The following is a 26,607-nucleotide window of genomic DNA, read 5'->3' as shown; positions in this document are numbered from 1 at the left end:
ATTATCCCAATAGCTTAAGAGAATGGCTTGTTTCTTCAGAAATAAAAGAGATTTGAAAACTAAACAACACATTTTGGATATTTAACAGATAAATACATTTAAACATAGGGGTATATTTTTAATTCTTACAAAATGTAACAGATAACGCCAATACTCCACAAGTCGGTTGCATAGCCAATCAGTTCGTAGTTGATCACTTCCGGTGCAACAAACTCCGGTGTGCCAAACATGACCTTTGTGTTCTTGGTCGGGTCGAACTTCCGGGCCAGGCCGAAGTCGATCAGTTTGATACGGCAGCCGTGTGTGTCCACACACATCACATTTTCAGGTTTGAGATCGAGGTGGAGTATATTCTGGTCGTGCATGTAGTGAACGCCTGCACAGATTTGACGCATGAATTTAATGGCGTCCTTCTCGGTTAGGACGAAGTCGTCGTCGATGACACGCTCGAAGAGTTCACCACCAGCGATGCTGAGAGAGACATTTAATTGAGTTTTAGACAGTTTGAAGTTTTTTGTAAACATGATTTTGGCCATAACATGAATATGTACTCACTTTGAAGGAAGATAAAACCTGTAGAAGTTTCAGCGTTATTTAGCATGTCATCAATGTTAACTATCCTCAAAGAATTAGTGAACATCGATTTCATATTATAACACAAGTTTGTTCTCTCGAAAATGATCTGCTTACAGACTGCAAAGCGCACACTTTAAAAGATGAAAATTTAGAATATTTGTCGTGCTATGTTTTACTCATTTCCCAAAACTACAGCACATCAACAAGTAATATTTTAAATGAGGCTCTCTACCATTATCTTCAAACTGTGTATAGTTTAACGTAAATCTGTGGGCATTGTGTATGTTTTGTGTCCTAGAAAAGGTACCAAAAAACCCTGTAAATGATTAAACCCCAGGGGACACAACTTACAATTCCATGACCATGATGATTTGCTTGGGTACTTCAAAGGCATCTACACACTGTAGCAGCTTCGGATGGTGCAGTTCGTTCATGATCCGGATTTCGGATCGCACAGACTCTCGATCGGACGGTTTCGTCTTGATGAATTTGGCGGCAAACGTCTTGCCGGTTGCTTTCTCTATGCAGCGGTACACAACGCCGAAACGCCCCCTGTCGGTAACAATATGAAATAGTTATAATAATGGTAGAAATACATTTGGGTGGAGTTTCAAACTTTGCATGGTGGAATAAAACCAAAAGAGGTCTTGGTTCTGTGTTCGTTAATACCTGCATTATTTATCAAAGTTAAGAAGAAAGAATAACATCATTTTGATTATGATGACATATCGTTACGTACTTGCCAACTTGTTCCTTGATGTTGTAAAGGTCGCCGACCTCCTTGTCGGTTCGTATTGTGACGTCACCGTGTACGATAAACTCGTCACTGTCATCTGCAACAAAGTTGAAAACTGTTTATTGAAAGCTCAACATTTTGAAACAAAAAGAATGCAGAAATGAATAAGATCGGTACATCCTCACATTTGAACATCTGAATTAGTTATGAATAGCAGAACAAAATGAAAATGAAGCAAACGAATTAGATGCAAATGGATTAAATTATAAATAATCACAATATGAACCAATGAAGGTCATTTTCGAAACTACAGTTGAGTTAAGGCTTGAGGGTCTCCGTCCGTTATTTTAGAAACGTGTACTAGGGTAAATTTCCTTACTTCCGACTAGTTCAAGGAGTTATTAAAAAAATAAGGCTAATCTTTAACTAGGTAACTCGTCCTAACTCGAAATAAGACAACTCTTTGTGAAATCCACCCTGTACTTATGAGGCTTCATTAAAACAGGCGAGCAGAGCTCACGCCCAAGCCGTGATTTCGAAAACTGCAAAAAGGAGTTCAATGAGTCAGTCGGCAAAAGACTCACCATCAGATTCGCCACTATGCTTCTCCTCTTTCACACGCGGGGCTTCGTCAACGGTCAGCACCGGGTCCGACACTTGGCTCGGCTCGCTGATACCGTGCACGTTCTCTGCACTGACCCGGAACACATACTCCACTTCCGGTTGCAGGTCAGTGATGACGTGTGACGTGTGGGTGGTCGAGGTCAGAGGTTGCCACTTGTTGTCATCGTCTGCACGACACATCTCGATGACGTAACCAATGATGCGGCTACCACCGTCGTACGAGACGACCGACCATGACAGTGTCAATGAGGTACTGGTGACGTCAGAAGCTGTTGGATTCCCGGAGGGTGGGTCTGGTTTATCTGGTTGTAAAAACACATTTACATTGATTGTCAGTCTCTAAATTGTGTCTTCAACAGCCTTCTCTAAGGTAGCAGTTAGTGTTTTTTTTATAAAATTTATTGAAATAGTTGGAACCTCCACCAAATCATCACGTCAGAACCGAGAGTTTACGAATGAAACATTTAAGGGTATCTCGCAGCAACTCCCAAATCTTTGGAGGTATTTTATTCAACTGAAAGTTTACGGACAATTTTGAATTTGGTCATATAACCATGAACCATCAACAATTAAAAGGTCTATTATCTCACTCACCTACAACACTGACTGATATTTCAAAGCTATCCGTCCCAAGCGCATTGCACACGTTGATTGTATATCTCCCGGCATCCTCTTCACTCGCCTTACGGATTGTCAAGGTTGCCGAACTTTCCGTCGCGTCCATTTGTTTCCGATCGCTCTCCTCAACCTCCTTCCTGTACTTACTCCACGTGACTTCTGGGTTTGGGCTGCCGGCAATCTCGCATGAGATCCTGGCTGTCTGACCCGAGATGACCTCGATGCTCTTGGGGCCTGACTCGATTTTGGCCGGCACTGTTTAGAGAGAGAGAGAGAGGGAGAGAGAGGGAAAGAGAAATAAACATAAGGAGAAATATACTTGTCTTCTATCAGATGATTTAGTTTTGCTTTGCAGATTGGATTATTAAAGAGGAATTGTGTGTAGATCTGGAAACAAAAAAATAGTGCAATTATATTTATTTCTCGTTGAAGCTATGCGCAACATCTGTACTTTTATTGATCTTTTGGTGCAGCAGCACTTCACAAAATAAACTGAATATTTTTGTTAATTTTAAAGATAATGAAACACATTACTTAAAAACGAAAAAGAGCATAGATGTAGTTTGAAACCATACATATACATAAGCCTTTAGTATGCTGTCACTTTGCATGAGCTTACAGGTAAATGCATGGCTGGGCACGATTGAATAAATAAATAAACAACTATACAAACTGTAATTGTTCCTATCGTGGCAATATTTCCATCTGCCCCATATCACTCTTTATAACCTTGGGCATCATTACAAAATAGAAATAGTACACAGAATCTATTAATGACACAACAATCCACCATTTGTATTTTGACTCTGGTTCAATTTATTGTGTGTATTAGAGGATTTAAATGGACTCCAATTTCCCCACAAATCAATGATGAATAATACCTTTAAGATATCATGCATTGAAATAGAACCATTTAGTACTTCAAGATTAAATACAGTTTGCACCCAGAGCAATCTATCTGGTTCAATGCAATTATGTGAACTGCAAGTGCCGTTGACCATTGTGGTTCCCTGAAAAATATAGGCGGGGTTAATATGCCATGGGCTGACGGGGAGGGGGGGGTGTTTGGAATCCGATTATTTCGGTTAAGCCACTTTCTTAGATTTCGTCGGCAGACAATACATCCGGCGTCTTCACGTTCTGATCCAGTGTTATCTCCATCTATATCCCCTTCCAGCCCACGAGATTTACCCCCTTCACCTGTCGGCAACTCAGTGTCAGCCATTTCTCGATTTGTTTGAATTTCTATGTATGTTTTTTTTTGTACAGTCGCAGACTTTAATTAACCGGATGGAAACACCAGCTAATCTTTCCAATCATGGCTGGATTCAGGAGGGAGGGTATTTACCCCTGTTACGGGCTGAAATCTCAAGCTCCCAGATATATAATAAAGTACCATGGGATTGTGGACACATTCAAAAAAACTCTTTCTTTCTTCTGTTTTTCATTTTTGGGTAGGTTTTTTGTTCGGGATGCAAGTTAATAAGAGCTTTTGGGGATTGAAAAAAAGTTTTTTTTTTCGTTTGTAAAACTCAATGATGTTAATAAATTTCAACGAAAAAGCCAATCCAGTCAACTTAGTTTTAACCCCATGACGTATAACGTTTGCACAAGCATGGGTCCAAATGGATATTGGTAACATTCACAGTTACTAAGCAAAATAGTAGCAGGGCACTAGTATGTACAATGTAAATGACATGTAATTTGTCTGGTAACCTGCTTCGGCTAAGCAATATTTTCCCATTATAACAATTTGGTGTTGGTTTTACAAATACTGCTTTCTAAAATATTATATATGTTTCTTTTAAGCCATCTTAACATTTCAATGTATATGTAAACAAAACAAAAACAAAAACAAATGTAAGTACTGGGCAAGAAGTAGAAATATAAAAAATTTCTTCAAAGTCGGCAAAGTAAATCGGCAACACAATCGCATGTTAGACATAATATTACAACAGTAGAATCACGATATGTCGTTGCACAGCATACTGGCTTTTATATCTGACAGGAGGCTGCCTATACATTATGCTTTGAAGTGCTGATCATATCGAAGCACAGTATGACTCCTGTACGTTATTGGTCGGATGAACACAGAGAGGGAAAACAAATTAAAAATAACCACAAAGCATAAAAACTTAGCTTCCAAACACTGCGGTTCAGATGTGATGCATAATCCAGATTAAAATAACAAATTAGTTGCGAGACGAGCATGTCACATTGTAATGATGCGTTTTAAAAATAGAAAATATCACGAGAGACTATTTCAAACTGTGAGATATTTTAACAGAAAATATCACGACAGACTATTTCAAACTGTGAGATATTTTAACAGAACTAGGTCTATTGGAACCAACTTCGATGGCAACTGGTGCATATGTGTTTTTATCTAGAACACACATTAGGCAAAAAATAAGATTAATTTGTGATTGTGAATATTGGCATCATGCGGGTGAGCTCGAACTACCAGGATCAGCATCATCGTATGTTTCCACACAGTTTTCGTAACGAAAGATTCTTCAGAGTTAAAGTTTCTTTGAATATAGACTTGCCCCAAGTCGGACGTTCGCCTTAATTTGCGATGTTATTAGCATTGGCCTATGATACTTAAGAATGGACAATGCACTAAACCCGACTTGATAAAAGTCTACTTTGAATGGACTATTCTTGAGCACTGGGTGGCAGCAGACACGCCACATAAATTTCCTTTCGTTTACGTTGTTCCGAGCATGCGCACATTTCCGAAAACTGGTAGTGGCACGGCCATATCCAAAATAGAGGCCCTGACTTCGGCTTGAACTTCACGTTAACAGGCATGAACTATAGGATGCCCTTACCAATATCCTTAGCAACAGCAGCAGCCACACATTTGACACGGACAAGTATGCTGCCACCTAGCGTTCCCAAAGCTCTCCGACGATATTAACAGGCACACAAAAGCAATTGACTAATGTTGCTATGTTAGTGATAATAAATGCTTGCATAAAAGGGATAATTTGCAAAGTGATTGTGTTATGTCAGCAATATTTTTAACAGCAATATTTTTAATAGCAAGGGCTTACATCGGAAACTCACAGGAATCCAACATTTCATTCCCACTTTGAAATTAACCATAAGACCCAGCATGTCTATTCGACCGATACAATTCCCAGGGTTCGGAGCTCCATCAGCATGCGTCTTTTAGCTTGATGTGCAAGAGTCATTTCACGATATTACAAAGTGCATCGTCGTCTGCTATTAAAGAAAAGGGCGCGAAATGGGTGCCCAGTGGAGCGCGCAGACGTTTAAAATGTGCCACTCTCTCGACAGATGGTCATGGAATGATTTACATGCTCAGAAATATAATAAAATGAGTGTAGCATCTTTCATTTCAACCCTGGTGCGATGGGGCGTTTGTGATGTAAGATGCAATTTTATTATAGCCTTTATGAGAAATGGTGAACACTACAGAAGTGCACTGTTTGGTTTGGATGTCTACAGACAAACTTATCCAAACCTAATATAGGTTTTCTCGGTCAATTTCATAAATGAGCAGCCAATTTAAGCACCAAGCTATTCTATTTCGCGCGAAATCAAATGCTAGTGAAAAGGGTCATTCGATTTCGTTTTATGATTAATCAAATGTAATGTTGTCTCATTCGATTTAACAACATAATCATTCAATTTAACAATTAACCAAAGCAGCGTTCAAATTCGCAGACGCTTCTTGAGGCGTGTGTGTCACGTAAGAAGAATGACGATACGCTTAATTGAACAAAGTGTTTTAAAGGAATTTGACTCGACTCAAAATGAAATTGAATGGCCGAATTCTGAATTTGAAACGCCGTATCAACTGGAGAGGCATAACTGTTTTAACTCGAACGCATGAAAATGAAATTGGCTGCTCATTTTCCTAATTTGACCGAGAAAACCTATAGCGTCCAGGTTTTTTGTCCACCATACCTCACAATGGATTACATTTTGTATAGTGCTCGTACAATTATGAATGTTTAGTCTATGGCGTCTTGTTCCTCAAGACAGTTTTCTTTCTAACATTGGTTTAACCAAAATTATAACGTTTCCATTGCGAGTTCATGCTTCAAAATTATTCACATTTATTTCAATAATTGTCAAGACAGAGCTTTACAGAATACATACATATAAAGAGCGAACAGAGTAGTTAAAAGGTTTGTACAGTCAAATAAATGGAGGCCGAATTGATAAGCCGCGGCTTGTAGTAATCAGCCTGTGGACATACAAAGACGAATGGACAAACAGGGGACGTACGAATAGGAACAACACAACATTACAAACCACAACAACGCTGAATTAATCTAAAATAAAAATGCTTATGGTGAAAGGTAAAATCTTTGCAATTTATTCCCAGCTCATTGATCTATTTTCCAGCTCATGCTGCTGCGGAACCCACAATGTTCGTCATGACCTACTGCTAGCTGGAGGGGAGGGGGGGGGGGGGCTGGCAAGGCGCACATTGGCGCAACATACTGTGGCTTATGGCAATTTGGAAATGGGTTTTGTATGGCGTCAATGCTCTATCTATATTACATCATTGAACGAAGGGAAGAGTTCGTGCACTGTATGCATCGCAGAGTAGATGGTACGGGCAATTTGAAGCTGGGGTTCGGGTTATAAACATTATGATTCATCGATTTTTCTCTTCCTTTTCTACTTTCCTTTTTGAGTCAGGATCCGACAGTGAAGCTCATATAGAAACCTCTGCAAACAGTTATTTTTCTGGATACTTTTATTATGGAAACCTGGAAGAGATTTATTGGTGAACTGATGTCAATCATCAAACACTTTTTTAAATTAAAACAAACAAAAAGCAAACCAAATTCGTATCTTGAAGCAGAAAGGAGCTCATTTGAACTTTCCCTAATGCATAAGACCGCTGCAAAATTGAAATTCAATCGAATAAAGATATTTTTTTCAAATTGTTGTATAAAACGTTTTGATGTTTTGAAACTCGATTCACGGAAGTTGTGGTAGCCCAGTCTAGGCGAGTGTGAAAATCAAATGTAGAAACATTCTAATCGCTTGCTTATTGCCTCATATACCAATTAATGAGCCTTACTTTGTTGTCTTGATCTGCTTGGTGCTTATTTTCTTGGGTGTGTGTTATCATTGAAGAAAACAAAAATGACAACTAAATAAACAGTACTGCTGTTCGCCCTATATCAAATAAAATTTTACGTAAAAGTCAATATTCAAAACGATATCTGCATCCTCAATTACAGAGCCGCCAATTTCACACCTCTTATCTCTGCGACAAATTTATTATTTTTCGTCTACCTTATATAGGCCTACCGTACCTCCAGTGCAAAATAAATAAATAATAATAAACATTCCTAAAAACTCCACATTTTTATCACCCGTGTAGGTTATTGCACGTACGCTGTTGGGTGACATCAACGTGTCAATACCCGGAGGAAATAAATACGAATTACAGGCGCCGTTTACAACGCGAAAAAGGTTATACCCTAAGGCGTCATAGGAATTCCACTCAATCATTGTCATAGTTTTATTTCTATTACGGCAAAAATGTTAAGTAAAACACACATGGAGGGTAGAATATTATCTCCCCGGAGATCTGTATTTAACCCACAGCAGTGATTTCGATTTGGCGAATTATGATGGCACAATTCAAGCATGATGGTATAAAACAGGCAAATAGGCCTTTATCACTACTGTAATTCAGTAATGGTGCTCGATAAATTTTGTTTTTTTAAAAACAACGTTTAAGGAGTTGTGTTTCTGTGTAATATGAATTCACGAACAAGACCGGCAATGTTCACATTGTTTCGTTTGCGGTTGTTTGTGGTGCTTGTTTTTGTTGTTGTTTGTTTGTTTGTTTATTTGTTTGTTTGTTTGTGTGTTGGTGTGTTTGTTTGTTTGTTTGTTTGTTTGTTTGTCTTAAGTAATTATGTGTTTGTTGTAAATTCAATGGAACAGCTCTTCATTTGTATATTGTTTTTAGATTGTCAAAAAAGTGTTTGTTTGCTTGTTTGTTTGTTGTTGTGTGTTTGTTTGCCTAATTGTTCCTTTTTTCCCTTTAATACGACAAGCCAAATTCCTTTTCTCCCGCACTCAAATACTGACCCGGTTCACGGTAAGTAGAGCAACTCATACTTCCAGCTTTAAAGCCTCATACTTTCTTTATTTTGATTTACATATTAACTATTTTCTTTCCATCCTCTGTGCTTATTTTTTTTCTTCTGTGTAATATTTTGTATACTATGTTACATCTTGAGACGAGTGTATGAAATTAATGTTGACTTAAATTGAAAACAAAACACATAATTCATGGCTGTTTTTTTTAGGGAAGTTGAGACACTACGGTTGGCGGTAAAGTAGTACAACTGACCGGGAGAATGTGAACTTACAGATGATTGGATTATAATGCAATGTGTCTGATCCCAATACTATAATACAACATAACGCCTGCCGCTCCAGTGCAGTCATCAATTAAACCAATCAATGACGACTGTTGGGATAACACGGGGATTTAAAGGGTCCAGGTACTATTTGTACGACACAAAACACAAACTTCCACAGAATTTTACATTTAAAGACACTGGACATTATTGGTAATTGTCAAAGACCAGTCTTCTCACTTGCTGTATCTCAACATATGCATAAAGTAACAACCCTGTGAAAATTTGAGCTCAATCGGTCGTCGAAGTTGCGAGATAATAATGAAAGAAAAAACACCTTTGTCACACGAAGTTGTGTGCGTTCAGATGCTTGGTTTCGAGACCTCAAATACCTGAGGTCTCTAAATTAAATTCGTGGAAATTTACTTCTTTCCCAAAAACTACTCCACTTCAGAGGGAGCAGTTTCTCACGATGTTTATACTACCAACCTCTCCCCACTACTCGTTACCAAGTAAGGTTTTATGCTAACAAATATTTTTAGTAATTACCAATAGTGTCCACTGCCTTTAACGTACACTGTTTCAAGATAATGGTGGTAGAAAGCTTCCCTTGAAGAATTACTTGCTGAGGTGTTATTACAGTAGTTTTTGTAAAACAATTTCACGAAAATTAGCTAGGCATGTAAAACGGATTTACGCATCTGTCCTGAAAACATTGCTCTGTTATGTTCACTTATTTTTCTTTCTCAAAACTTGACGACTATTGAAGCTGAAACTTCTGCAGGTAAATCATTTACATACATCTTCACTCACAGTGTGTAGGGATTCATGTCATGGTCAAAACACTTGATCTACAAAGGGTACCAAATTCCTCTAAAGATATCACAAGCCACGGGGAAAACACGATGATTCAATTGAGTAATTATCATGTATTATTATTTGAAGCTTGGCATGATGTGGAGAAATAGGAAGAAACTTTAAATTTAAAAGTCAACTTGCGGGTACACATGGTTGTACCCGCAAGTTTACTATTTATTTATAGTTTCTTCTTATCATTCCGCTGATTGGGATGTATGGGCGAATCTTGCAGACCCATGGTTTGGCCATCTTACTTTTACCCATGCACATTCAATCAATGTAAACCAAAACGAGGCTGGAGATCGGAAATAGTCTGGTTCCTTCTTAAGAAATGATATGAAGAACGATCGCAAGTATTTGTGTACAGGACAGGGAAGTGGGGGAACCTGACAAAAATGCCACGCCCCAATACAGGTTTATACTATTCATAGTTTGCGCCCTGTTGGTTGCTGTCGGTTTAACCGTCATGGCATTTCTCAAGAACAGACACATTGCACATTGGGGGTAATTATATACCAACAAGAAAACAAAACAAAAACATAGTCACACGAACCTTTTTATGAAAAAAACACACAGAAAATTCTAATCCTAAGCTGTTATAAGTAAACACTCCAAAACAAGGTTAAACATTAATCAAAATACTGGTCCCAGATATTTCCCACCGAATAAAACTATCCGGTCCATTTCAAGTTGATAACCCAAATTATCTGTTTATTCACACTATGCGATTTATTGTCGCCAATCTTGCACGGCCAGGACCTTTGTACAACCTCTGCCTAGGAGAATGTCTGTTATCAACACAGACAAGTTTTCCCACAAAAGAAAGACACCATTCCCAAAGGGGTTGGTTATTTTCTTTAATATATGGATATGTGTTTACCCTAATTTAGATTTTTGATTTTTCGATCACGAGGGAGAAGTCCACTCGCTCTCTTTACTAAGGCTCAAGGTACAGTTATGATAGGATGTAGAAAGGTTTTGCGGATGATAGGATGGGTGTGTGAAATGGCTGGGGCCTTAAGCATGACGTCAGACCCTCTCACGAAGCCCATTAACGAATTCTGAATCGGTCAAACCGATTCACAGTTACGACAAGTTATGAGATAGTATTGAAAAGAGTGAGGAATTGGTAAATAGTATGTCGGTTCACATTGTTTCATTTAAACTTGCTACCAAATTGTCCAGTTGTATGCAAATTACGTTCGTATATGGGTGCCGTTTGGTGTTGTTTGTATAATATCGTGACGTAACACGGAGTGCCTGCTCAATGCATGATTGGTACGCAATTGTGGCTGTAATGTTCCAAAAGTGACCACCTAACTCACTGCATGCATTGGTGAAATTGAACTATATTCTGACAGCTATACATCACCATTTCATTCCTGGTACACAAAAAGCTAGGGGGAAATGAATGCAACTCTTTTATTTGTTCAACAAAAAACGAGGTCGGAGTATATACGCAATTTAGTCTGGTTACTGTAGGGAGCAGTACACAAGCTTTGTATTCGGGGATTTAGACATGAGATGGTTAGCTCCATGAATATGGCGTGTATAGTCAGAGTCAACGAAAATCCACCCCTTAAGAACATGTCTTCCGGTTGACAAGCAAGCAATCGAGTTTTTCACGCACCATTGATATGCAGATGTGGTTTTCTCCGTCACCAACTACACGTGTGAAGTGAAACTTCTTCATAATCAATGAGGTAGTCTGCTTGTGCTCGAACCTCAGGATGACCCATTAAATGATCACCCAGAGTGCGCTTTTATTTCTAAATGGACTGAAAGTGATTTCAGTGAAAACAGTCTTGGAGTTTGCTAGCGAAATTGAGCAAGTTGAGGAATGTAATAACTCAATTGATGTTGTATAGAAATTGGAATGTTCCGGACTTTACTTTTGCTATAATCGAAAGGGAAAAAAACCCAGTACTTTAGCACAGTGAATTATTGCACCAAATAAACAGAGGCAGCTGGTCCAGACACTTTACGTTTGTTTTGTAGTTCTTCGAACGATCATCCATTCATTAAAACAATCCGGTATTTTAAAACGTGTTAGGCATAGCCTGGGAAAACCTCAGAACAATGGATGAATTGAAGGGGGGGGGGGTCAATTTGCATTGGTCTACCACATCAGGACGTAACCATTATTTACAATTTTTGAGGATGATCGTTATTTGTGTCCACTTATCAATTAAAATGCGCAACTGCATTTTGTGAAATGCTGTTGTTCATTGTACCAAAAAAGGGCCAGACTATCTTTCATGTCAGGTCCGGTAAGTTGATAGAAATAAGGGGGAAACAAGATGGCTGCACAATAAAAGGGTATGTCCACTGGTTTAGTTTGGGCCAAAATGTGATACCGACCCTCACGTGACTAATTCGAACCTTAAAATCTCAGAGTAATTAAATCAGCTTTTGTTCCATCTTTACTGACATTCGTTACCATTCTAACATTACAGCACCAGGATGGTCCATGGTTTAGTTTGGGTCGAAATGTGATATCTCCAAATAATATACAGAAGCCTCCGACCTTCACGTAAATAATCAATCAAAATCTGGAAATCTCGGAATGATCAAATTCTATTTCATAATCTCGCAAGACGTTGAACACATTAGTGGTAGTCCATCTACTGACGTTCGTTATCATTCTAACATTACAACACCAGCAAAGCTAGGTCCAGGGCTATAGTTTGGGTCAAAAGGTGATAACTCTAGGCCGAATCTTTAGACACCTCCAACCGTCACACGTTAATAATCCAAATCTGGAAATCTCAGAATAATCAAATCAAATTTCATAATCTCGCAAGACATTACGTGGACACATTAATGGTATCCATCTAACGACGTTCGTCATCATTCTAACATTACAAGCAGGCTAAATAAGCTAAGCATTGATGCCGTCCCACGTCACCATGTACACTAAATTGGATAAGGTAGGGATTACTAGCATCGTCTCTGTCATATCGTGTGTGTGCTTTCCCCACCGAGACTAATTTCTGAACAAGGTTAAAATCGCGGTTGACATCTCACGTCCATATCATTTAGGGGGATTTGTGATGCTCAAATGAGTTGGGCCTATAAAGTGCAGTACGCTCGTCCACGCCAAGGAAAATTAACATGTGCTGAAAAAGGGGTTTAACCGTTAGTCAGTAATATGAGAAATGGCTGTGACTATCGGGCAGACTGCAGGCACGACATGCAATGCATGACGTCAGACTATTTAAGGTGCCCATTTACGGATTCCCAATTCGCCGAATACATTTTAGATTATGCTAAATGTGTAGTTATTGTTGTGGACTTAAAAGGCACTTTGAAAATGCTCTCTGAATTAAACGTTATAAAGTGTTTTTTTCTTTTTTTTCCCAGTTTTTATGAGGCCAACATCAAAGTCCGAGTAAAACAAACCGATTGAATGCACAGTTGAATTTGGCAAAGCAACTTAGTTGTTGAATATACAGTTAAAAAGTTTTATCAGTCCAGTGAGCTCATTTAGGCCTATATTGATCTTTCTAAAAATGCGAAAATATAATTCATTTAACGACTGAATAACAAGTCGTTAAAACCTTGCGTAACAATCCCTTTGTATACAAAATCACAGACCGACACAAATGATGAAGCGGTTGTAAACACTAAACGACTTTGAATTGATGACGATGTTTGTTTTTTTTAAACCCCATGGTCACCCCACTTTCAGAATCAAATCCCACCAAAGAAAGTTAATACAAATCCACATAATACGAGTACATACCCGCTATTCACGGTGTACTGGTGACCCACCCAAGTGACCCATCAAAGTGACCCCTTGAGGTAGCGAGAATGATGGTGCATTGAATCATATTGGTTTTTGAATGCCACGTAAATTAACCACCGTAAATTAATCACCATCATCTAGTTTTTAATGAAAACACCATTCCACCCACCCCTAACATATTCATCAAAATCGGGTGTCTGATCAAATTAAAAAAAATAACAAATTGCACATAAAGAAAATGTGTCTATCAAAACATTCGTGGAAAATCTGTTACATGACTTTCAAGCTATTAACACAATCTTTAGGTTTTTTTTCTCCCTAGGGGTTTTTTTCTCTTCTCGATTTGTCTTTAAATTCTGCCAATCTAACCCCAAAATTACTTTGTACTACTTTTTAAAGACAATGAACACTATTGGTTATTGTCAAAGACCAGTCTTCCCACTTGCTATATCTTAACATATGCATACAACATCAAACCTGTGAAAATTTGAGCTCAATTGGTCTTCGAAGTTGCGAGATAATAATGATAGAAAAAACACCCTTGTCACACGAAGTTGTGTGCTTTCAGATGCTTGATTTCGAAACCTCAAATTCTAAATCTCAGGTCTCGAAATCAACATCGTGGAAAATTACTTATTTTTCGAAAACTACTCCACTTCAGAGGTAGCAGTTTCTCACAATGTTTTATACTACCACCGTCTCCCCATTACTCGTTACCAAGTAAGGTTTTATGCTAATAATCATTTTGAGTAATTACCAATAATGTCCACTGCCTTAACAGGAGGTCAATACATCTGGTAATGAAGTTTGCACTAAAAAGAAAACACAAAGACTCGCAAACACAACCCCAGAGTATCTTATTTAAGCAACCGGTGAGCTATAGAAGAAAATGATCGCTCGGTGGTTTGCAACATTCTTGACAAACTTAATAGTACACAAAAATCTATCCCCAAATTAAACCACGATTAAACATTGCACTTTTTACTTGGGTAGCCTCAGGCTATTAGCCTGGCTTTAGTGAACTCTATATTTTATAGCTCAATTTATACGGGGTTGACTTAATAACACAAAGGCAGGTCGTGTATGTAATATAGGTTATATTTGCTTTATAAAGTTCGTGTGTACCAAAAAACTCATAATAGAGGTGAATCAACAAACACTCATAAATCACTGACTTGCTTTCTATTGTTTGCGGCCATGAAAATCTGGCTAATCGCCTCTCAACTATGGACACTCTTCTTTTGCAGGATTAAAATATGCAAGTTGTTGTGGAATGTTATTAACTTTCTTAATTTGATTGACAGTTTATTGTGTTTTTCAATGTAATGACTGCTACAGTTTTTGTAAGATTTACCATTTGTCAAAATAAAAATGTGTCAGGCTGTGCTAATGACTGTGGCAATGTATTGAGATCTTTTTGGGTATTGGACTCTTTCATATCAGTGCCGAAGTGAAAGTTTGTGTAAAAACACAGTAGTTTTCATGCATATTTTAAAATGCACATTTTTGGGAGCTGGTTAAATGCACTGGACACATTTGGTGTGTTTTCAGGTGCCTAATAAAATGCTTTAGGCATGAAGACTTTCAATATTCGAGTAAGAAAATACCTCTTTCTAAATACTATAATACGTTTATACTTCAGAGGGAGGCGTTTCTCACAATGTTTAATATAGCTCTATATTGCTGATAAACAAGGAAGTTTTAATGCTAACAATTATTTGGAGTAATTACCGATAGTGTCCATCATTGGCTTTAAACAAAAGTAAAAAACCCAAAGAATTTCAGGTTACTCACCTCCACCACTGATCAGTTGAGCCGAGCTCTCCGCCGACCCCACCGGGTTGACGGCCTTGCATGTGTACTGTCCACAGTCGCTCATCGTAGCATTATTGATGACCAGCAATACACCGTGGTCACCCTCAAATTCGTATCGGTACTTGCCGCCTTCCTTGATCTCCTCACCCTCCCGGTACCAGACGATATCTGGCTCAGGTTCACCGGTGATTTCGCACTCTAGCACCGTAGCACTTCCCTGTGTGATCCTCTTATCGCTAAGTCCGACGACAAACTGTGGGAGTGTAGTACCTCTGCTGACCGTTTCGGAATTCTGATTGTTTTCAGCGTGGTCAAAAGAGGGCGCTCGAGCGCGTTCCAGGGATATCTTCTTGGCGGGAACTGGTGGAGGGATTTTCTTGACTTTCTTAGGGGAGGCTTCGGTGACGGTGATGGCTGGGGTGCCCGATGCTGGGATGTCAATGTCGGCGTCGTCGTCTTCGGAGATTGTCAGTGAGCGCTTGAAGACTTCATCCATGTTGTCACGTTTTTCACCGGGCTTGGCGAAATCGACATCATCGTCATCTTCCCAAGCTGTTACAATTGAAAGAAAATGTGCAACCGTTACCCCGTGAATCGAGCCTCTATTTTAATATGTATATTCAAAATAAACTTCAAAGGGTTTTGATACCTTTTGTACTCACTGTAAAAGTTACATGTAGAAGTTTCAGGCTATTAGTCGTCAGGATTTTGAAAGGGGGGGGGCGAATGAAGAAAGAAAAAAACAGAGCAATGTTTTCACTGAGACGAACAAGTATATCCGTGAAATTGTTTTACTCATCTCGCAAAAACTCAGCATCTCAGCAAGTAATATTTTAAGGGAGGCTTTCTGCTACCATTGTCTTTAAATCATGCCAGTTGAAATTTTATATGTGGACGTTTGTGTTTTGTGTCGTACAAAAAGTACCAAAACGATTTAAGTCATGGTTTTCATGAGCTGACTTACGGACAATCTTGAGGTCTGATGTAGTTTTCTCCTGGCCAGCTGTGTTGGACGCAATGCATGAATATTCACCCTCGTCCTCAGGAAAAGCTTCCGTTATGGTCAACTTAGCTAGTGTACCTGCCAGTGGAGAAAGATAGGTAAATATTGTTAATGAACGAATACTTCAAAAACAAATAATTTGCATTGTGGAAAGAGAATATGTTTTACTTGTTAACTGTTAATTGTCAATTAATTGTAAATCTGTTGTTGATATTATTGATATGGACTCACCCTCATTTGTCATTTTGAAATATTTTGATTCTTTAATCTCTCTGCCGTCCACCGTCCACGCAACGGTCGGCTGCGGCACCCCTTCAACCTGGCAGTGGAAAACCGCCGTCTCCCCCTCCTTGATGCGCATGTCCTTTAACCCCTCGGTGAACTTTGGTGACGTCTTGGTCTGTACGTGACGCGTGAGCACGTGACGGAAATCCAGCTGGGTCGGGTCGGATTCTGGGGAGCTTTTGTCGGTGCTGCTATTGAAGGTGTTGTTATTGTTAATGTTCTGAAGCCGAGGTCTGGAAAATAAATAGTTGCAAACTTAAGTGAAAAATTTGGTTCCAAAATTCCGACTTGCCGTCATAAATCAGGGAGTTATTATGATGCAAATTCTGTGTTTATGCCCTGTACACTGATGGAGAAGGATAATGTGGAGTGCTTCGAGAGAGAAACAAATTCACCGGCAACTCGGACTTCATGACCCCACATTCTATCTGATATACCACCGATATTGCCTTGTGCTTTAATTTATTAGCAATAAGCTCTGTGTTACTGCAAATATTTTCCCCAATCATCTTCGAATCCGAAACAAGGATCTTTGGCGATATTCTATAATGCTTCTTCGGGTTTAAAACAGAACATTTGCATGATGCAAAGCTTCAAACACCATTTAGGCCATGGGTAAATCGAAGGGGAAGTTGGAAGGGTTAGTTGATTGAAAATACCTGGCAATGCTTTTGTTTTTGCTGTAATTTCTTTAGCTTTGCCCTATACACCGATATACACTGGGCATTTAAAAACAAGCCTTTCTGTAAATGCCACCATATTGGTTTGCTCCGTATCCATTACAGTATATTATTTTCATTTCTTGTTCATTATTTATTTTTCTTGACCAGTTCTTGAAAATTTAGTTATTATTTTCTTTTTTAACAAACATGGATTTGTTTTTTGAATTGAACTGAATTGAATACCTTGACTTTAATAGTTGTCTGAAATCCGTCTGCTCTTCGTCCAATGGATGCACCACTACAGACACAGTACACTTCTCCTCCCCATTCGCATTAGCAATTACACAGGTATAAGACCCAGCGTCTGTGGACAACGCAGTGGGTATCTGAAGAATCCTTATGTGGAGTCCGAGCTTCTTCAAGACGATACGCTGGCCAGGCGAGATGATCCGACCGTCTTTAGACCACGAGATGGCGGGCTCCGGATCGCCCTCGACCTTGCAGGTGAGCTTGAGGCTGCTTCCTTCGTCCACGGTGAGCGAGCGAGGCTTCTGGGTGAACTTAGGAGGGGAACCTTGGCATACTGGATCTGAAGTCGAGAGGAAACCATAAGGTACAATTAAATCATAGGAATGTTTCATAAAGGTCTGAAGAAAGCCACACCCAAAGTAGAGTAAAACTAAATACACCACACTGCCACATCACAGCAAACGAATATTATAGAGTTTGTTCAATATATAAGTATTTTTTATTTTTTATATTTTTTATTTATTTATAATTTAACGCCGATTTACAAATTCTTCCACATCAACCATGCTACGATTTGAAAAGGAAAGACTAAAAGCTGTAAATGGCGGGAATGGAAACAACACTTTTAAAAACACCGCATCATGCATCGCAGCTGTAGATTATAACAACTGGTTATTAAAAAACTTAAGTTAAACAGTAACTGTTGAACATTTTAAAAGCAATAAACATTAATTTGTTATGCGAACGAACTTTTCCATTCTCGAACGATTAAATGAAAAAGAATCATTTTCAACAACTATTAAAAATGTTATCTTCTAAAAGATTCGTCCCTGTTTATTTTGACGTGTTGATTTGAACACACTCCGAAAATTATAGAAATACATAAGGACACAAATTATTTGTTTATGTGGTGACCAGTCTTCAATTTGTGTTTTGTATTATCCTGCATGCAACTAGCAATTGGTTGCCAACAGCCAATATGTTATAGAGTAGGAACTGACTGGACACGAGCATGCAACAAGCCGTTACCATGAAGCTGAAATATTGGAGAGAGGAAAAGAAGGAGACCCTGATGGGAGACAGAGGTCTGATCCACGGTAGAAGCAGGCTAAGAGAGAAAGACATGACGGGGAGGAAGTTCTCGGAAGTTATCAAGATGATGAGGCCATCAGATTTTTTTTTTTTTGCAATAAGCAAGTATTGATATGTTTCTTTTTGGTTCTATAACCATAACCCTCAAAAAAAGAAATGTTTACTCATAATTATCAAAAATATAATCCTGCATCACAAGATCAATACACTTGATTATGTTTAGGTTTGTGAGGGAATAGAAGTATATTTATGTACAATCTTGATGTAACGTCTTAATATACGTCTTTTTCCAGCAATTTATCCATTCTTTCAAAACCTTTCTTTATGGTCACCTGTTAACTAGTTGCGACTGTTGGGGAAATGCATTTAAAGGCACTGGACACCATTGGTAAATTACTCAAAATAATTGTCAGCATAAAAACTTACTTGGTAACGAGCAATGGCAAGCTGTTGATATTATAAAACATTGTGAGAAACGGCTCCCTTAGAAATAAAGCAGTCTTTAGGAAGAGGCAACTTCTCACTCAAAAATTAAAAGACTTCAGGCCTGAAGCTTTTTATTGTGCATCTGAAAGCACACAAATTTGTGCGAGAATGTTTTTTTTCTTTCTTGCAACTGCGACGGCCAATTGAGTCAAAACGTTCACATTTTTTGTTGAGTTTATGCATGTTGGTATACACCAAATGAGAATACTGGTCTTGTGACAATTACCAAACGTGTCCAGTGTCTTTAAGGTACGATTCAGTGCATCGACTAAACCGTACGAGTTCAGTCCATCATCAGCACTTGAATGGTGGTGTTGGTATCTTTCAGTCTTACCTTTTACGTCTATCTTAGCAGCGCACTGTTCCTCCCCAGCAGTATTGAATGCCTTGCAGTAGTAGATACCCGCATCCTCTGGGTATACCTCACGGATAACCAGAGAATGAAGCTCACCATCGTGGAGGAGTTTGAAATCATCATCTTCTAAGATCTCACAGTTATCGAAGATCCACATCACGTCTGGTGCAGGGGTTCCTTTAAGAAGATTATAAGATTATAAGATTGTCTGGTGTGAATGAACGTTCATTTGTCACAAACATCAATAATAATATTTAATAATGTTTTGAATTTGTGTTGCGCTCTCTCCGGAACCAGTCTCTTCAAGGGGGGAATCCCAGTAAAAAAGAAAAGGAAAACAAACAAGCAAAATACACATTTAAAGTTTAAGCAAAAGTACACCAAAGTCCAGTAAAAAATAACCAAAATAGAAATCAAGGCTGTATTGACAAAAAGTTGCATGAACAGCATAATATACTTAAAGTACTTACGAGTACAATAAAGCATTGACAAAGTTCACAAGCAAATATAATCCATAAAGGAAAGTTTTAAGTTGAGATTACACAGACTCTAAATTTTTAGAAATTTTTCAAGGCATGTATAATTTGTTTCCCTGTTGATTTAGAATGCAAGCCATGGCAAAGACAACAAATTTACCTTTAACTTTGACGGTAAGAGCCAAAGGACTTCCATCAATGACTTCGACATCACTAGGCGTCTGCAAGAACTCCGGTTTGCTCTGGGTCACAGCCACAGGCGGTGATGCCTCTTCAAGTTCTTTGGTCTCAATCTTAACTTCAAGTTCTGGTTCCACATCAGAAATGACAAGTTCGATAGCCCCATTGTCCGTAGGAGGTTCTTGATTAACACTCTCAGGGTCGGATGTGACGATCTCGGGGTCGGATGCCACGATCTCCCCGTCGGATGCGACGATCTCGGGAACAATATCTGCTTCGGGTTCGGTCTCACTTACATCGCTCGTCGTCGAGACAAGATTTTCACTTTCCGGTTCTTCTTGTTTCACTTGGACTGGTTCCACTTTCCCTACACTCTGTTCTGGTTCAGATTCGGATTCTGACTCCAGATCGAGCTTAAGTTCCAAAGATGGCAGTGTTTCCTTTTTGGTAGGTTCCACGGCTATCGTTTTGGGTTCAAAAGAGCGTTTCTCAGGCGTGATTTCAACGCGATCTTTCGGCAGTTTTGCTTTGAAGACGACAGATACATCAGACTCTTTATTGTGGAATCCATAAGGCTTGGACTTTTCTTCTTGGTTCTCCACGACTTCCACCTTGTATTTTGGACTCTTTTCAACAACTACATCTTGCTTTGATGTTAAGTCTTTTTTGGCACTCAGGACTTTCTCATCTCGCTTGGACAAAGCTGATGACGACTCGTCCTCAGAGTCAGAGGAAGCTTCGGGAGCAGAAGCTTGGAGGAATATTTCCGTCCTGGACGTCTTTCGTTCCAGCTCCCAAGGTCCTTTCTTCTTTAGTTGTTGAACTTGTCCAGCAGGTGCAACGGTTGCAACAGGCTCGACAGATTCACTGGGTTCAGTAAGTGCAACTGAGAATAAAAGAATTCCGATTATTACGTACGAGTTATTTATGAGATTTCGATGATTTCAATTTTCATTGGAATAGGAGAAGATATACTTTTTAAGACAAAAAAGGATAAAACCCGAGAATATTTTCTAAGCAATTTAAAAACCATAACCAAATGACATTCAAGAAAGGATAAAACTAAGAACATTTTCTAAGGAATTAAAAAACAAAAAACAAATGACGAGAAAAGACACACCGGAATATTTTCTAAGCAATTAAAAAAACCATAACCAAATGACAAGAAAGGACAAAACCAAGAACATTTTCTAAGCAAATTTCAAAACAATAACTAAACAAAGAAATAGTTTTTTTGAAAAAGAATACATTGACTGGAACACACTTTGTTAACTACACTAAATGAAGCATGGAGAATATTTCAATGAGTACACTTTGTATAATTTCCAAGCTGTTCTGCAAATTGCTTCGGCCCAAAGGATAAGTTTTGAAGCAACTAGGGCCTACAAAGACAAGTGTTCTATTGTACTAATTAATTAGTCCTATGATGATATTATAGATGTACTTACTCTCAACGCTTAGCCTTGCTCTGCAGGACACCTCTCCGTCCCTATTACGTGCAATACACTCGTACTCCCCTTCGTCTTCAGGCAGAACCTCCGGTAACACCAAAGTAGCTTTCTCGCCATCAAATGCAATCTCGTAGATGTCATCGTCCGGTGAAATCTCCTTGCCGAGAAACAGCCACTGTATCGTCGGGGCTGGCTCGCCTGTGACACGGCATGAGAATCGGGCAGTGCCGCCGTCCTTGGTCCGGGAGTGCGTCATCCGCTGAGTGAATTTCGGCGGTATGTCTCTTGTTATTTTGCCTTAAAAAATGTAAAAACAGAAAAATGTGATAATAATAATAATAATCATGAACATTTCTAGTGCGCCATGTCTGTCAATGATGGAACTCCTGGCGCAAAAAACAAGAACTCTGCTAATACACAATGACACAAGACAACTAAAAGTTTGGAGGCTATTGTTTCCGAAATAGATATGTTTTGAGGTGAGTTTTGAATTTGGAACAATTATCTGCTTTTCTGAGTTGAAGTGGGACGCTATTCCAAAGAGATGGTCCGGCATATGAAAAACAGCGACCACCCCAGGAGTGCAGGCAACGTGGAACGTTCAGGAGCAGGTTGTTTTAGGAGCGGAGCTGTCTTGGAGGTTTGTACACATGGATTAAGTCAGGTGACGTGCCATCCAGTGATATTTATAAAAGTATCGTTATGTATTGCAATATTGACTGGATCTTCTGAGCACAGTGTTGTTAGGGTTAACAACACATTTATTTGTATGGTGTAACCTTGCACATTTAGTTGTGTGGTCTCGGTTCAAGAATCAATGGCACTACTCTTGCTTTATGTTTGACGATCTATCAACAATAGAGAACGCTTTCTCTAGCAGGACCATTTTGACACAATCGCTACTGGTGATGTATTGTCAAATACAAAAAGAGCGTCTCAAACCAAGACTAACAAAACACTCAAGTCAGTATCATTGCAGCAAATCCAAATAAATAAACTGTGAGCATCGGTAACAACTCGAACATTTGACTCGTTTTTCTTACCACGAAGAGCAATGTTAGCACTCGATGTAGTCTTCCCATGCTCATTAGCTAAGACACACGTGTACCGTCCAGCATCCTCCTCTACCGTGTCATAAATCTCTAAGATCTCCTCTCCACCATCCTTGAAAATCTCAAATCTCCCTTCGTCTTTCAAGACCATGGTGTTTTTCTTCCATGTCACGGACGGAGTGGGGTATCCCTTGACCATGCAGGAGAGTCGAGCTGTCTCCGGTGGGGTGATGTGATGCGAGCGTGGACGCAATATAAACTCTGGGGGCTTGGGGACCGGCATCCCGGTGGACTGCAGGGAGGACCGGCGAGGCTGATGCTGGTAATTGAGGGGCGCTCTAGAATAAATAATAAAGAAACAGGTTTTGTTAAAATTTATTTTAAAGTTAAGCTTTTTGTTTTTATTAAAAAGATTTCTAGTGATGATTTTTCCAAACAAAAGAGAACTTGTCAAAACTACCACAAGGGAATATAAACACCAAGCTGGCGACAGCAAATCTCTCACATACAAACATTGGTTTGACGTCTGTGCAAAAATCAATCGATTGTTGTTCAGTAAGTAAACGACAATACTTCTTCTCGTTTTATTATTTCTGTTAATTTTTTTTTTAAATATCACACAATTTGATAACAAACAACGGCACTTACTCTGAGAACACCTCATCCTGCTGGGTCTTGACAATACTGTGTGGTTCATCCGTTGTGGTGCTTCCAGTCTTATTGTTTTCCTTGCTCACCTCACTGGAAGGTTGGACCTTTCTTGTCTCTTCCTTGGATTCAGAGCGAAGTTCATCTCTGAGGAGGGGTTCTTTAGGTTGTACTTTGGCTGTTGAGATTTGGGTTTTTATCTCAATCTTTGGTTCCTCAGGCTTCGGAATATCTTCGAATTCTGATGAAAACAATAATAATGGTAAAATAGATTGCGACGTCCTCAATTCACGATAGCTTAATTAACTGCGATCTGACTTGACATGGAATTCGGCTAGCTTAAACATTGTTATACCTTATAGCTCCATGGTTATACAGTAGGGTGGGGGCAAGGATTGAGGTCATTCCATGTCAATGGGACATTCTTGTTGCCAGTGTTGGTTGCAAGTGTTGGTTGCAAGTGTCACTTGAGAGGACTTCGCTTTAACAGGTCTTTCAATTCGGTTTGAAAAGTACTAATACTTTGGCAGTTCAAAACGAGTGAGACCAGTTGTGTGGTATTACATGGGAAATGCACTGCTCACATTGGCAACAACAACATAAAACTGAGTCACAAACAATACCTTACACAGTATGCTGAGATAGAGTTACTCTACACTTCAAAACCTTACAGTTGTAAGGTATATATTGTCAATGAGATGTTACCCACCTACAATCAGCTCTGCAGTGCTTGAAACCATACCCAATGCGTTCTTGGCAGTGCACGTGTACACGGCATCGTCGTCTGCCGTGACGTCAGTGACGATCAGTGCGCATGTACCGTCTGACTTGCACACGAATCGATGACGTGGGCCCTCCTGCACTAACTTCCCGTCCATGATCCAGGTTATCTCGGGAAAGGGGTCGCCTGAAACTTTACATTCGAAGAGGGCCTCCTCGCCATCACACAACTCACAATCTGAGATCCTGGTAATGAAAGATGGAGCCTGTCCCGACATGACAGCTGGTTTCGGTTTTTCTAGAAAAACAAGTAAAATACTAATTGATTTGAATACAAACGGAGCAAAGCACATTATACACTGTTTTAAAACATTTAAGATTATGTTAAAACTGTTTTCGCCCTTCACTTCTAAGCTGTATTATGACTTTCATCAAGTGAACAATTAATGTTGTGTATACTTGTGACGATCATTTTCTATTTAAATGTTTGACAAAAATTGCTGACACATGAATACATTTTTATTAAGCGAGAGACACACACAAACTTAAAAAGTAAATAGTACAACAGGTAACATTTTGATTTAGTAAAATGTCATCATATTATATAAGCTTTAAAAAAAACTTTAAGAAAATTTAAAATGAGCTTATTCTTTTACCTATGGCACTCATATTTTTGGTCTTATTTGTAATCTTGTAACGTGTGTATTTTATTGTTGATGGATGTCAAATAACCTTATCATCAAACCAACGCTTTTACCCGGGTTCAATATTTTGGATGGGTTCAACAGTTAAACAGTTTCTAAATGTCAAATGTAATCGAAAGATACTTTCTGAGAAGTGAAGTTTCTCTACATATCAGCAGATACACACCTCGGGTTAACTTTATCTGCCACTTGTAAGTTTCAATTTACACAAAATCTGACTGTTTCTACATTATCCAGACGTCTTTGTTCTATCAGAATTGTAGCATTTAAAAAAATGACAGAAAACACCTGCTTATGTAAACAGATGAAAATGCACTAAAAGTAAAATCAAAGACTGATTGCATTTGGAGTGGTCAAATCAATCATGATTTCACAAGGTCGGGTTCGGAATGCTCTATTCAAACCAAAACAACCTAGCATTTGGTGGAGAGACTTTTTTTATAGAGCACCCCCCCCCCCACCCCAACAAAACCGGTTATGATTTTTACACTTGCGACTATGGGACTGAAGTCGTGAGAGCAATATTACAAATTTTGCATTCGACCTCGATAAGGAAATGTTATAATATAAATATTTAACAGCATTGAACATTAATGTACCAGCATTGAACATTAATATACCAGCATTCACCCAAAATTACAGTTAATAAGGATAAATATTCGGAAGTTTGAATCAAAGAAATCCGAACGTTCCAAGGACGAAAAAGATTGTTAGATTAAGTAAACCCAAATTCTTTTAAAGGCACCGGACACCGTCGGTTATTATCAAAAACCAGTTTTTCCTCTCGGTGTATCCACAACATAATGCATTAAATAACAAATCTGTGAAAATTTGGACACAATTGGTCATCGAATTTGCAAGAAAATAATGAACGAAAAATTCAACTGTTGCAAAATTGTGTGTTCTTTCAGATGCCTACTATTAACAAAAGACTTCAGGCCTACAGTATTTTATTCTTTCGGAGAGAAATTACATCTTCCTCAAAAACTACGTTTCTTCAGAGGTAGCCGATTCCCACAATGTTTTATGGCATCAACAGCTCTCCATTGCTCATTTCCAAGTAAGTTTTTATGCTAACAAATTATTTTGAGTAATTTATTACCAATAGTGGCCATAACAAGACGGGGCTATATCTGAGATTCTACACTAAAAATTATTTGAGTAAAATACCAATATTGTCCAAAGTGCCTTCACAATATTGTCACCACCGGCAAATTAATGTACTAAAATACTGGTATGCCAGTGGCATTTCACACGGCGCATGCCAATCCTTGGTAGGGAGTTATCGGCAAGCCGCCACTATTAAAATGTAAACTTGGTAATGTAAACGAAGCGAATTAATTGTTTTTACCACCGTCATTCGATTACAAAAACTATTTCGGATCCCGTGGCCAGTCCAGTGACGGGCCATTTAGGCCTTTACTCACGCACCGGGGAGCCAGTTCTTACCATGGAAACCACATTCCACAACGTTCATGAACTTGAAAGAAATGTAAATAAACGACAGAAATTTCGGTCTTTCTTCCTCGAACGTGGTTAACAATTTCTTCACCATGGGGGTCTGTGTGTATACGGAGTACTGGGATACTATTTCTAAACACTTGAAAGTACAAAATAAAATTTTAATTTAGGGTTGGATATTTATATTATGTGCATGGACACATTGAAACAAATTACGTACGAAGTTATCTCTTTGATACTACAGTCATAATGCCTAAAAGGAAGGTACACGTCGTTTACCAGTCTTTACAAAAATGGCAATAAAAACTGTTGGTTACAAGCCTACAACAGTATTCAAAAGTGTAGAGTATTTTGAGCAAATCAATTGTTAGTAATGTGGTTGAGTACAAAGACATCAGTTTGTTTACCCAATTTCAGATTGAGTCTTCCAATTGGCG

General features: G+C 38.8%; 1 protein-coding gene across 5 annotated transcripts in view; it reads right to left on the bottom strand.

Annotated features, from left to right (window-relative positions):
- LOC139940150 (myosin light chain kinase, smooth muscle-like) overlaps positions 1–26,607 on the bottom strand; it is a 102,200-nt gene that overhangs the window by 9,458 nt on the left and 66,135 nt on the right. For all 5 annotated transcript variants that reach the window (XM_071936434.1, XM_071936433.1, XM_071936435.1 and 2 more), the window contains 15 exons: positions 23,995–24,303; positions 23,286–23,526; positions 22,629–22,975; positions 21,583–21,882; positions 20,115–21,020; positions 19,458–19,655; positions 17,540–17,885; positions 16,581–16,867; positions 16,311–16,427; positions 15,326–15,898; positions 2,531–2,809; positions 1,897–2,238; positions 1,316–1,409; positions 928–1,128; positions 130–471 (listed from right to left, as the gene is read on the bottom strand). In XM_071936434.1, coding sequence (XP_071792535.1) covers positions 130–471; positions 928–1,128; positions 1,316–1,409; positions 1,897–2,238; positions 2,531–2,809; positions 15,326–15,898; positions 16,311–16,427; positions 16,581–16,867; positions 17,540–17,885; positions 19,458–19,655; positions 20,115–21,020; positions 21,583–21,882; positions 22,629–22,975; positions 23,286–23,526; positions 23,995–24,303 — 4,882 coding nt within the window. The remainder of the gene's footprint in view (positions 1–129; positions 472–927; positions 1,129–1,315; positions 1,410–1,896; positions 2,239–2,530; positions 2,810–15,325; positions 15,899–16,310; positions 16,428–16,580; positions 16,868–17,539; positions 17,886–19,457; positions 19,656–20,114; positions 21,021–21,582; positions 21,883–22,628; positions 22,976–23,285; positions 23,527–23,994; positions 24,304–26,607) is intronic.

Source organism: Asterias amurensis, chromosome 7 (genome assembly GCF_032118995.1).
Source record: "Asterias amurensis chromosome 7, ASM3211899v1".
In the NCBI taxonomy this organism is placed as follows: domain Eukaryota; kingdom Metazoa; phylum Echinodermata; class Asteroidea; order Forcipulatida; family Asteriidae; genus Asterias; species Asterias amurensis.
This window is presented reverse-complemented; position numbering and strand designations above follow the sequence as displayed.